A 12,904-nucleotide genomic window follows, 5' to 3' on the forward strand; every position below is an offset into this window, starting at 1 on the left:
ATATCACCTACCTTCTATTTGGTGTCCTCATTGTCCTTATATAAAGACTTCATCAAAAATTTTGATGCTTTTAGATGAGCTAGTAGTTGAAGATCTTTGAATGTATAGAAAACATGTTCAAGATAAGTATGTGCACTCTCATTAGAGATAGATATAGCATCATAAGTTTAGGAAGACTTCCATTCATGCACCCTGAAAGCATTGTACTTGATAGAATTTTGCTTGCTAGTTTTCATCATTTTCTTAGCAGAATTTACATATAAGGCATAAAAAATTTCATCCAACTCTTCAATAGAGTGATGGGTAGCAACATCATCTTCAACATCTATAATACAGTCTTTGACTTTGACTTGCTCATGATGCGGGATACGTTGAAAATATATGAGAGTAGATGCATTAATATTTATTTTATCCCTTGTTGACAATGCCACTTCTTCTTAAGCAACTACAACATCAACAATTAGAGTTGGAAGTGTAATATTAATAGATACTGGAAGATCAACATTTGGAGTGGAATGCTTTGCCACTTCATCTTCAGCAACAACAGGGGGTGTATAGGGTGTAATAGAAGGAATTAGAGTAGACTACAGTTGTATGTCAACATTTCTACCTGCAGCGTTTATGTTAGCACTTACACTTGGTGCATCAGAGTTTGATATTTTTTCTTGAAAAGTTTGAGCATCAGAGCCTTTTCGTGATGTACAGTGAGCACCTGCAGAAATTCATATAACACTTTGATATCTATATACTTTTAGAAGTGGTCTTACCACTCCTTTGAAGTAAAGATATGAACTTCAAAAATATGGCCTTCATCACCCCTATAAGGTGATGGTTCTTGTGAGGCTTGAAAAATTTAGACTTTTGAATCCCTTTGAGATTCAGTTTCTTATGGGTCCTCCTCATCAAAAGCATCAGATATTTCCCAAAGCTTGAGTCCTGCATGGATCATCTTGTACTTAGAGACTACTAAGGCCCTTTATTTAAGAAAATACTCAATTGTATCACGAATAAAGTCTTCATGTGCAACATTAGGAATTACACTATTAGGATTTCTATGTCAGACTTTGCTGGTTCATCAAGAGTGGAGTTAAAACTATACCAGCACCAGCATCAAGAGTTATGTCTTCTTCACTACTTTGAAGTGAAGGTTCTTGTGGGAAGGGGATTTTAGAAACTGCTACACCACTTTAAGGTGTAGGTTGTTGTGTGCTTGGTCCAAGTAGATTTTCAGCCACTCTATCTCTGTCAGATGAGACCAATGCCACTGCATGTTGGATTTGTCCTTTCCTTATTTTTAAAACTCTTGTAGAAAGAGCTCCTTCATACTCATACTATGAAGCTCTTTTATAATGAATATCATGTTAATGTGTGCGCCCTAGAGATAACACCATTATATTTATGTTATGAGACATTTGAATTCTTAATTATGATTCTATGGATTACTCTTTAGTAATTTATTATATCATTATTTTATGCGATAAAATGTTAGATTACTAAATGTCCTTGAAATATGATATGTAAATCTATATCTCTAAGTACGTGATTTAGAAATGAGATTATGATAATAGTATTGATATTCCTAAAGGTCCCTAGTCAAGTATTATTGTTAAGGGACGATAATAAATACGTTGAGACTAGTGTGTTTGATGACTGATGATCACATCTCATTAATCATAGATATGGTGATACTAAAGTCAAAACACAGGCACATGTATTAGATACATGATACCGGATTTACCCGTTATGAGATACTACATGTTTATAGTGTCATAAGTTAATCTCACAGTGATAATGATGTATTAGTCCTTAAACCTGAAGTTATAATATTTCTATACGAGAATTAATATACTTTGATACTATTGAAAGTTATCCTTGACCTGGTAATAATAAAAGTAGACATTGGGTATATTATGAATCGTATGAGAAATATGAATGATCTAGATGGGGTTTAGCCCTCCTATATTAAGAAGTGATATTAATGGTCTCTTGATTGAGTAAGACTATAAAAATGCATGGTCGTGCTCAAATACTGATTTGTTTAATAGTTTACTCATTGATCAAGGAAACAAGGATTAAATGTTAACAGAGGATGACACAATGCTTGCCTCGAGTTTGATCTATAATATAAGGCTAAAGGGATTATATTACATTGTATATTATTCACGAAAGGTTTAATTGAATCACCAATTATTATTAATACTTGGGTAGCAATAATATATTACTAGATGCCACTCATTGTTTATAATTTTACTATTAGAAAATAAAATTGTTGCCAACGTAATAATAACCTAAACGGTCACACACAAAGAATGTTTAAAATGGAGTGTTATTTAAACTATGAATTTAAATATTTTATTATTATTAATTTAAATTTAAGTATTAAATTTTTAAGTGAGACTTGATTAAATATATATATTAGAATTCAAATTTAATAGAAGTAAATAAAACCCGAAATCATAATGGGTTATTTTCAGAAGCCCAATAGGTTTAGGGTTAGGCCTTAATCTCTCTTCCCAATATATACATTAAGATGTATATTTTAGGGGTACTTTTGGTATTACATTTTTGAGAAAAAAACCCTAGTATCTCTACATCTTAGAGGGGCTAGAGAGAAAGAGAGAGATACAGAGAGAGAGAGAGAGAGGAAGAGGCAACTAAATCGGCTAGTACCGGCTCCGGTGATCGTTGGACGATTGTACGTTCATGTGGATACCTTAGAGAGCAGATATTCATAAGGAGGGCTGCTGTGATTCATCAAGATCAAAACTTCAATTATAATCATAAAGAAATCTTTATTAAGGTACATGATCCCATTCTTCATAATTATCCAGTCATTATACATGGATACTGCTGTAGGGATTAAATTTTTTTATTTTTCCATTGCGTTTTGTTCCTTAAATCCCTAATAATGGTATCAGAGCTATGTGTATAATGGGATGATTTGAATACACTTTTGATAGTTTTTCAATATATTAAGCTTGAATCAGATCTGCCATGTATGTATATTGATACTGTTTATGTGTAAGATTTAATATGTTGTTATGTTGATTAATGATTAAACTGTTATATAGAAATTTCTGTATATTCACGTGATTTATATGAATCTGTTGATACTAGCACGTTATATTTTGCCATGACTGATCAGTATGCGATTTTTATGTTATGCTTGATGTTTGGTTTATATATAGTGATATAAACTGTTAGACAGATGGTGTATTGACATGATCTGTTAAATGGGGAATGAATAGTTTGTATATGATAAATGCTTCTGAAACTGCATATGATGTAGTAGTGGCAAAGACTAGGAATGATATGATCTGCAGCTCGACCCCTGCCCGGGGGCTTCCGCCCCGGACCCTACCCGGGGCTGCCACCCCGGACCCTGCCCGGGGCTGCCGCCCCGGACCCCCGCTATATTTTTTCAAGTTCTCTATTTGTTTACTTGAGCATGGTGTTGGTTATGGCCTTAAGTCCTTTAGATTAAAGTTTATGGTTTTGGTTTTATAAATATGACCTGCATGTCATTTTTATTATTCTTGTAACTATTTAACCTCGAATATAACTCGAGTTTTCTTATGTAAGTACATTAGTATAGGTTGTTTCAATGTAATGTACTTCTAGAAGAGGTGATTCAAGAGGAGGAGCAACCATGGAGACAAGAAGAGTGAAGACTTGTAATTGTATTTATATTTTTTTATCATAGATTGACCTTGGTCCTTTCATTAGCTTGAAAGGATCACATAGGATAAAGGCCAAAACCAAGCACGTTTACATACTGCACTTTAAATATTGATAAATGAATTTATATATTGAATAATTAATGATGCATTCTTTAATTAGATTAATCATGCATGAATATATGTATTGGATACGTCACCCATGCCATGCCTGCTAAACAAGATAAAATCCGTAATGAATCAAGATTTTAAAATTTACAAAAGATTATGATATTCTCATGTTTATGAAATACGAAATAAAATACAAATCATCTTTATTTCCGACCTGGGACGATTTTATCAAAAACGAGTTCATTGAACTTGTAAGGTTGTGGGTTTTAAGCGAGACCAATGTGACTCCCTCACTACCTGGAAATCAAACCATTGACAAGTATTGATTTGAAGTATTTTATTCAAGGAAAAATTAGGAATCTCTTTATGATGGGATCATGATCGTTTTAATACTAATAAAACCCTAATGTTTATATTAAGTTGTTTAGATGTCTTCCAATATGTCCAACGTGTTAACCTCTAGGTTGATAATGAGTGGGTTTTCCAGAGCGAAGTACTCCCATCTATCGTGGGACGACATGTAGAAGTATATGATACTTTTTAGACATTTGGGTTTGACTTAACTAAGTTACCACAATGGGATTATGAACTTAAAGGCATAGAGTTTGGTGAGATTTATTGGATAAATACGAACAAATATTGTTCCACTAAACTATCCAAGAGTTATATAGTTGATATAATTGACAAATGTTGTCTACCTAAATAATCTTCTTTTAGGAGAAAAAGCCAAAGCTGACATAAGATATGATGAAATATGGATCTTGGCTCACTAGAAAGTATGTAGAAGATATTCTTTTCGAATTAATAGTTAGGGCTATTAATTTAATAAAAATAGTGGGAGATATATATTTTGAATATATATGAATAATCACTTAAACATAGTTTAATAATCACCTGTGGATTAATTTATCTTATTTATTTTAAACATTGTAGATATCAAATGGCAAACAATTCAAACAACTTCTCTGTGCGATCATTTCTTGAGAAGGACAAGCTAACAGAAACAAACTTACTTGACTGGAAGAGGAACTTGAGGATTATCCTTAAACAAGAGCACAAGCTCTATGTAATAAATATTCCTCACCCTGCACCTCTCACTGAAGGAGCATCTTTGCTCAATATTCTATTTATCAGAAACATATCGATGATGACACATATGTTCAATGTCTCATGTTAGCGACCATGAATGCTGAACTTCAGTAATAACATGAGAATGTGGATTCTTATGATATGATTGTGCACCTTCTGTAACGACTGGGAATTTTCATGAATTAATTATGCGAGTAAAGTGTAATTATGTGAATTATGTGTTATTACGTGAGAATGGAAATATTTAAATAAATGTTATATTTCAGTTTGATGTATCAGCTGGTATAAAGAGAATGATTATGAAGCGTAGTTGAAAATTCTCAGCGTCGGGCCGTTAGTCAGGACGCGACCCGTTACGCGAAGAATGAAGATTAGTAAAAAGGAAGATTTTAGGATTAAGTATATTTCATTACGATACGTGATATGTGAATCTATGTTAAGGTGCATGATTATGTGATTATATGCTTGTATGATATTATTTGGAATTTTAGAAAATAAGAAGTGCATTATTTGCCATTTATATAGGTTATAAATGCATTTTTTATTCTTTAAGAAAAATAGATTTTAAAATTATTTTTATTTATAAATTTCAAATTTGATTTTATTAAATTCCTAAAATTATAAGCTATTTTATGATGTCGCTCTTGTAATTTATAGATTTATGGTTTTATTTATACAATATATTCTTTGTAATTAATTAGATTAATAATTATTAGATTACCTAATTGCCCTTGCATGCATTTCCACTCACAATATAAAAGAAGGGTAGTTTTGTCATTAACCACCCCACTATCTCATTTCAACTTAGCCAAATGACCATATCATCCTTGCCTGTATTTTATGCTAGTAGTGAGAGATGGATATATTGGTAAATTCCCAATTTCACTAACCTTGCACATGGGAGAATCAAATCAAAAGTGTGTCATTCTCATTCTCCGCTTACACACACCTCATTTCTTTCTTCTCTCTCCTCTCTCCTTCCCTCTCTCTCTCGGCTCTCTCCCTCTCTTTCTCTTCCTCTCACCCGAACTCTCTCTCTCTCTCTCTCTCTCTCTCTCTATCCTACATGCAACACCCAATTCTAACTCAAATTTAAATATCTTTCCATTGATATTCATCAATTTCCATCCTCTATTCATATACCCTTTGCATGTAGGTGTTTAAGGAAGTTTTTGCATCAACATCTCTTGGTTATATCTAAGAAATTACAATTTCTTAGTGTATGATCTTAAGAGAGAGTATAGTACATAAGTTATGTGATTTTCTTGGTTTGTTTTGGAGATAGGTTCGACTTTTGCTATTAAAAAGGTGGGTTTTGGTTTTGATTCAAAGTTTACAATGGGTTTTGGTTCAAAGATTTTGTTTTTGGTTCGAATGAATGAGTTTTGCAAAAGGGTTTTAATGTTCGATTGGTTTTGATGATATATATATATATATATATAGAAACCTTTGTTTTTGAGTTGGTTTCCTTGCATGTATGTAAAGTCCTAAGTGTAATCAAGTTATATTTTGTTTGGTTAGGAAAGAAGATGGATTAAATGATTAGATCATGGGTATAATTATGTTTGATTTGTGATTTAGAGTATTGCATGTTGAGTTGATTGATTGCATGTCGATTCTACAAGTTATTTTGTTGATTGGGTTATTGTTTAATTTGGAAATATAATTTGGTTTATATTGGATATGTGAGTAGATAAGTATGAATAAGTTAAGATTTTATTATTAAAAGCATGGATTTCATTCGGTTTTAAAAGGAATAAATTATTGGATTTATGCATGTTAAGATTTTGTTCAAAAATAATGTTTTGATTCGGTTTTTGATTTAAAAGAAATGATTTCAAGAAGTGTTCTTGTTTGGAATGGATTAAAATAGGTTTAAATTGTAAATGGAACCTTGCATGTCGATATTTGATAAATTGTTTGTGTTTTATTGAAAAAGCCGTATGGTATATGGTATAAAACGGGTTGATTTAAGTTGTTTGGTCAATTTGATTTTAGAGTCTAATTATATGGTTTGTGTAAGATTGATTTAGTGTTAAAAAGATGTTTGGTTAATTGCATGTCAAGTTAAGTGGTTGCATGTTGATTTCTTGGCTTGATACCATTTGTTTTGGTTCAAATTTATATTTAAAAATGAAGGAATAGTTGTTTGGTTGTCGAGTTATTTAGATCGTGATATTTTGGTTAAGATATAGATTTAAGTATACAAGTATATACTCGCTATGTGTTATATGAGTACTCAATGATTATGCTTGAATATATGAGATAAGTATATAAGTATATACTACTAAGTGCTATGTAAATATTCTGTGATTATACTTGTGTATATAAGTTAAACTTTAATGCGAGTTGGGATAGTCGTTAAACGTTCAGAGAACGTCGAGTGCGAATAAGTATCTAATTAGGGATTATGTTTTGGATTGTAGATTCAGATGACGGAGGCATTCATTATTGTAGATTCAAATAGTGGAGGCATTCAGGCTAGAAAAGGAAAAAGAAACTTAGGTGGCAGTAGTTCAGCTTCAGTAGTTCAGTTTCAATTTCAGTAAAGCCGGAAAGAGATTCAAGGCAAGTAACTCTGCCTTGTCTTATGAATTGATATTGCTAATTCCATGATAAAGTAGTGATTCTTTTTTTTATACTTGTGATAAACCTGTTATTGATTTCTGAGAAACCCTAATATTGATTCTTGTGATAACTTGTTATTGAATCCTGTTCAACCGTTTACAACCACTTGATTGATTCATACCCGATTACATTGCCTATTTTCTTTGTCACCATATGATCTCGTAAACCCTAAGAGAAACTTTATGAATTCCCTTGCGAAATGTCTTGAGTAACCTGAATTCTTCATTAACTTGAATACCTTTGCCTTGATGATTAATTCTCTTGAATACCTCGAACTTGATTTCTAGTATTACTTCAATAATTCCCTATATTGACCATTGCTTATAATTCGAATTCCTTGAACTACATTTATTTGATAACTATCCTTTATCTCCATATCCAAACTTTGTAACTCGATGTATGCCATGTACTACACTTGATATCAGACACCCCTACCTTTGTTGATTATCGTTGTAACTCTTTTTCAATACTTCTTCCTTAGTTGTTGAATCATTGATATTCATCCTTGATGACCCTTTAGTATGAGGATATTTCCTCTTTTGATAAGAATCTCGTAATCCTAATCCTCTGATCGTTGATCGTAATCTTATTGTTTGGAATCCCTTAAATATTGATATGATTCTTTCATGCCTTAAGAACTTTGAAATGTTATTCTTTCTGGAATCTAATTCTTATAAAAATACAAAGTTTTTAAAAGTTGAAGTGCCAAAGGGGCAAAATGTTTTCTTGAGAATTGCCAAAAGGGTAAAATGTTTTCTTAACTTGGTGGATTGGACATAGACGCAAGTCCTTTTGACCCTTATTGATAGGCTCACATATAGCCTAGGGATCTTATTATATTTGAGAACCTAGCGCGGTTCGGGATTACTTCGCGGCTGATCACCGGCTGTAATTCGTAGCGTCATAAAATGATTTTGAGCAATGATTTGGTTAAAAAGTTTTGATTTGAATAATGATGCCATGATACCATATATCTTGTTCCATGATATTATTATGCTTTTCTGATATGATTTCTGCTATTGAATTGTAATGAATGTCGGCTTTCACCCTATCTTAATCCTTGATTCTTGAAAACCCCAAACCTTTCTTCATAACCTTTGTATAGCCAAAGATAGAAATCTGCCACCTAGAGATTTAAAAGTAAAATATCTCAAATTTTGCTACTTTTATTATTATTGCTTTATAGAACTGCTATATAGTTACTCGCTGAGCTTTTGTGCTCATTTATATTTTCTTTGCTCTAACTATGGAAGTGAAGAAAGAAGATGGCCAGACTTAGGCGTTCAGCTCGCATGAGCGTTCCTGGCAGTCCCTACCGTTTTATAGGTTTCCAGATGCCAGAGCAGGTAGCAGTGAGTGTGAGCATGCGTAGTGGATGGAAGGATTCTTTAAGTTGGTTCAAATAAAATGGGTTATTTGTCGGTTCCATTTACGAATCGAATGAAATTATTCATTAATATTTTGGGTTGAAATATATTATCTGGTTGGTAGTTGTAATATTGTCTCAAACTTAATCCTGTTTGATCCTGTTATTAGTTAATTGGGGTTTATGCTTATTTATTATTAGTTTAATGGTGTGTGAGTCCTCATTTTTAACCCCGAGATTGAGGTCATCACAGGTTTGGTATCAGAGGTACAGGATGTAGTCCCCGAGACAAGTTAGGATAAAGGGTATTTAGGAAATTATATTGCGAGAGTGTTCGACTCATATATAGTTGAGTTAGACTATTAGGTATAGTCTAAGTAAATAGGATAAGAGCGTGAATAGAGTTAGGACTTTGAGTCAGTTGGAGGTTTATTTAACCCTAATGTTGTTTCGTGGCTGCTATTTTATGTCTTCTCTCAGGACCCTAATTCAAATGATATCGGTTTTAAATCAATTTCTAATTGATGTTGATACTTAGGTTGTTGTTAAATATCAAAAGTGGTATTAATATAGATGATTGATGTTGACTTCAGTATGGGATGTTATGAGCATCAAAGTTCGTATTGATATCTAATTTGATATGACATCAAAATGAGTATTAATATCAAGAGTTGAGAGCTTTGGTGGATAGATTAGCTCGTGAGTCTAGGCAGCAGACTTCAGTGTTGGACGATGAGTGGATAGTTCGTGTTAAGATGGTGGAGCAGTTTGTCGGAGGAGATTGGATGAGGGATCGTCCACGAGTGATGCAGATGCTGAGGCCTGGAGGGTTTATAAGATCATTCGTTGGATGTACTTCGTATTGAGGGAAATCTTGGATAGTTAGATGGTGATGACCAGGTAGGACCTTTGGTGGAACAGTAGTTGTCGATGTTGTTGTATTATGTTTGTTTTTCTATGGTTATAGTCAGTAGAGGCTAGGTAGAAGTTAAGGGTAGGAAGGGGGATGTTTTCTAGTTTTTCCTCTATTTTATCCTACTGTATCATTGTACCTTATGCCCGAACTTATTGTACCTAAACTTCTTTATTATGCACTATTGAAGCCTTATATAAATCTTTCGCCTTGTAAACCCTGGAAATCTTTATCAACTCTTTTACATACCATGTTTCTAAATACCTTGTAAATCATATCTTGTACCATGTGAGGACCATAGCTGAGGAGCGAATTATGTAGTAATAGGATTGCATGTGCAAGTGGGTAAAGCTTAAAACCCACAAATGGTTTCAAAAAGAATCTTTATTGTTATATATGACATGCTATCGTATTAATAAATAATTGCTCAATCAAGATTGTAAAGAATGGTCACATCACCAAACCACCAATCAAAAAAACTCAAACCCAAGACCAAGAACTAAACCAATATACTCATATGATGAACCGGCTTGTTCAACTTTTGCAACAACATGTAGCCCCTAAAGTCGGAAACTTCAAACATTTTCAGTCCGTGCATCCCCCATAAATTTAGGATTTCCAAAACCGATTAAAGCTCAGTCGTAGTTGAGAGAAATGGAAAAGCGTTTGAGTTAACGGAAGTTAAGGATGAGAAAAAGGCGCAGTACGCAAGTTATTACCTTTAGGTTGATGTAAGTTATAGGTAGAAATCTTCAAAGGCGCTGTTTGAAGGAAAAGTTATAATTTGGGAGAAGTTTACGGAGATGTTTTAGAGAAGTATTAGCCAAATTATATGCAAGACCAGTTGGAGATGAGGTTTTGAATCTGAGACAAGAAGACGTGATTTGTTTTAAGTACAATCAAGGTCACTATTCGACGGAATGCCCAAGTGAAGCAGGGAAGCCGAAATTGACTTATTTTAAATATGAGAAGGTGGGCCATATGGCAAGGAACTGTAAGGAGCCTTTTCGGAAGTTGAATGTGCTTAGAATTACTAGACCATCGCCCTCTGCAGCACCAGCAGCTCCGCCAAGGGCAAGAATGTTCAACATGACAATGAAAGATGTTATGCAAAATGCGGATGTGGTGGCAGGTATGCTTGATATAAACTCAGTAGAAGTTAAAGTGTTAATGGATTCTAGAGCAACTGGATCCTTTATTGCTGAAAGTGTTATTGCTAGATTAAAGTGTGTTGCATACCCTCTCGAACCTAATTTGATTAGAGAAGTAGCGAAACAAGAAAGAGTTACTGCCAAGAGAATCTGTCCCATTTACGATAGGATTAAAGAAGGTCGACACTTTTCTGCTAACTTAATTTTTTTTAAGTTAGGAGAATTCGACGTTCTATTAGGGATGAATTGGTTTTCAAACCACTATGTGCAAATCGAATGAAGAAGCAAGAAAGTGAAATTAGAGGCCAAGGATGGTATTGAAGTGATATTCAAAGGAAAGAAGAAAGAGAAAAAGTTTCTAATGGCTATCCAAATGAAGAGACTGTTATGACATGGGTGTGAAGCGTATTTACCACATGTGAAGGATGTAAAAAAAAGGAGTCCTTAAGGATTGAAGATATTCCAGTAGTTAAAGATATTCCCGATGTGTTTCCAGATGAATTACCTGGATTACCCCCAGATCGAGAGGTCGAGTTTACCATTGATTTGGCTCCTGGAATGGAATCAATATCGAAAGCTCCCTATCGAATGGCGCCTGTCGAGATAAAAGAGTTAGCGACGTAGTTGCAGGAATTGCTGGATAAGGGAGTTTTTTGCCTGAGTGTATCCCTGAGGGGTGCACCAGTGCTATTTGTCAGTAAGAAAGATGAAAGTCTGAGGCTGTGTATCAATTATTACGAATTGAATGAGATGAGAAATCAGAATAAGTATCCTCTACTGTGAATCGATGACTTGCTTTGATAAATTAGAAGGAGCTACTTGTTTCTCAAAGATTGACTTAAGATCTGGGTATCATCAGCTGAAGATTAAGCAGACGATATACCCAAGACGGCATTTCGAACAAGATATGGCCACTATGAGTTCCTGTGATGGCGTTTGGATTGACAAATGCGCCAGCTGCATTTATGGATCTCAGAAATAGAGTATTCAAGGAATATTTGGATAAGTTCGTGATCGTATTATTTATTGACGATATCTTGATATAGTCCAAGAAGGAGGAAGAATACATGGAACATTTGAGGATTATTTTGGAGATTTTGAAGAAAGAGAAGTTATATGCAAAGTTTCGAAGCATGAGTTTTGGTTAAAGGAAGTTCAATTTCTTGGACATGTAGTTAACAGTAAAGGTATTATAAGTAGACCCGGCCAAAATAGAAGCTGTGACTAATTGGGATAGGCCTAAGACTCCTATAGAAGTCATAAGATCTCTTGAGTTAGCAGGGTATTACAAGAGATTTGTACAAGATTTTTCTAAGATTGTTGTCCCATTGACTAAGTTGACAAGGAAGAATGAAAAGTCTGTTTGGACGGATAAGTGCGAAGGAAGCTTTCAAAAGTTAAAGAAAAGGTTGGTACTACATCAGTGTAGGTTTCACCCGATGAAAAGGTAGGTTTGTGATCTACAACAATCCTTCGTATAAAGGGCTAGGTTGTGTGTTGATGCAACATGGGAAAGTGATAGTATCTGTGACAAGGAAATTAAAGCCACACGAGCAGAAATATCTTATGCATGATCTAGAATTAGCAGCAATTATATTTGCCCTTAAAATTTGGAGACATTATTCGTATGGTGTAAAGTGTGAGATTTATACGGACCACAAAAGTTTAAAGTATATTATTATGTAAAAAGAATTAACTATGTGGCGAAGGAGATGGTTGGAATTGATCAAAGATTACGACGGTATTATCAGTTATCCTCTTGGAAATGCGAATGTTGTATTAGACGCGCTATACCGTAAAGAAGGATTGAATGTGTTAAACTTCATCTGAGGAACTAATCAAGGATTTTTGGAAGTTTGAAATAGAAGTGCGAATTCCAGAAAGGGGAAGTGAGGTAATGTATGCAATGGCTTTTCAACCGGAAATTTTAGAAAAGATTCGACGTCATCAAGAACAAATGATGAACCAC

At 33.9% G+C, this 12,904-nt stretch overlaps 1 protein-coding gene across 1 annotated transcript; it reads left to right on the forward strand.

Moving 5' to 3' along the window:
- The first annotated feature begins 10,765 nt into the window (after positions 1 to 10,765).
- Positions 10,766 to 11,215, forward strand: LOC141695842 (uncharacterized). The gene has a single exon (XM_074500053.1). The coding sequence runs from the start codon at positions 10,766 to 10,768 to the stop codon at positions 11,213 to 11,215; it is 450 nt and encodes a 149-aa protein (XP_074356154.1).
- Positions 11,216 to 12,904: the final 1,689 nt, after the last annotated feature.

Source organism: Apium graveolens, chromosome 11, assembly GCF_009905375.1.
Source record: "Apium graveolens cultivar Ventura chromosome 11, ASM990537v1, whole genome shotgun sequence".
Classification (NCBI taxonomy): domain Eukaryota; kingdom Viridiplantae; phylum Streptophyta; class Magnoliopsida; order Apiales; family Apiaceae; genus Apium; species Apium graveolens.

Bases quoted from the DNA above. Each gene is read 5' to 3' on its own strand.
- LOC141695842 (XM_074500053.1), top strand. From the start codon at position 10,766: ATGGCAAGGAACTGTAAGGAGCCTTTTCGGAAGTTGAATGTGCTTAGA.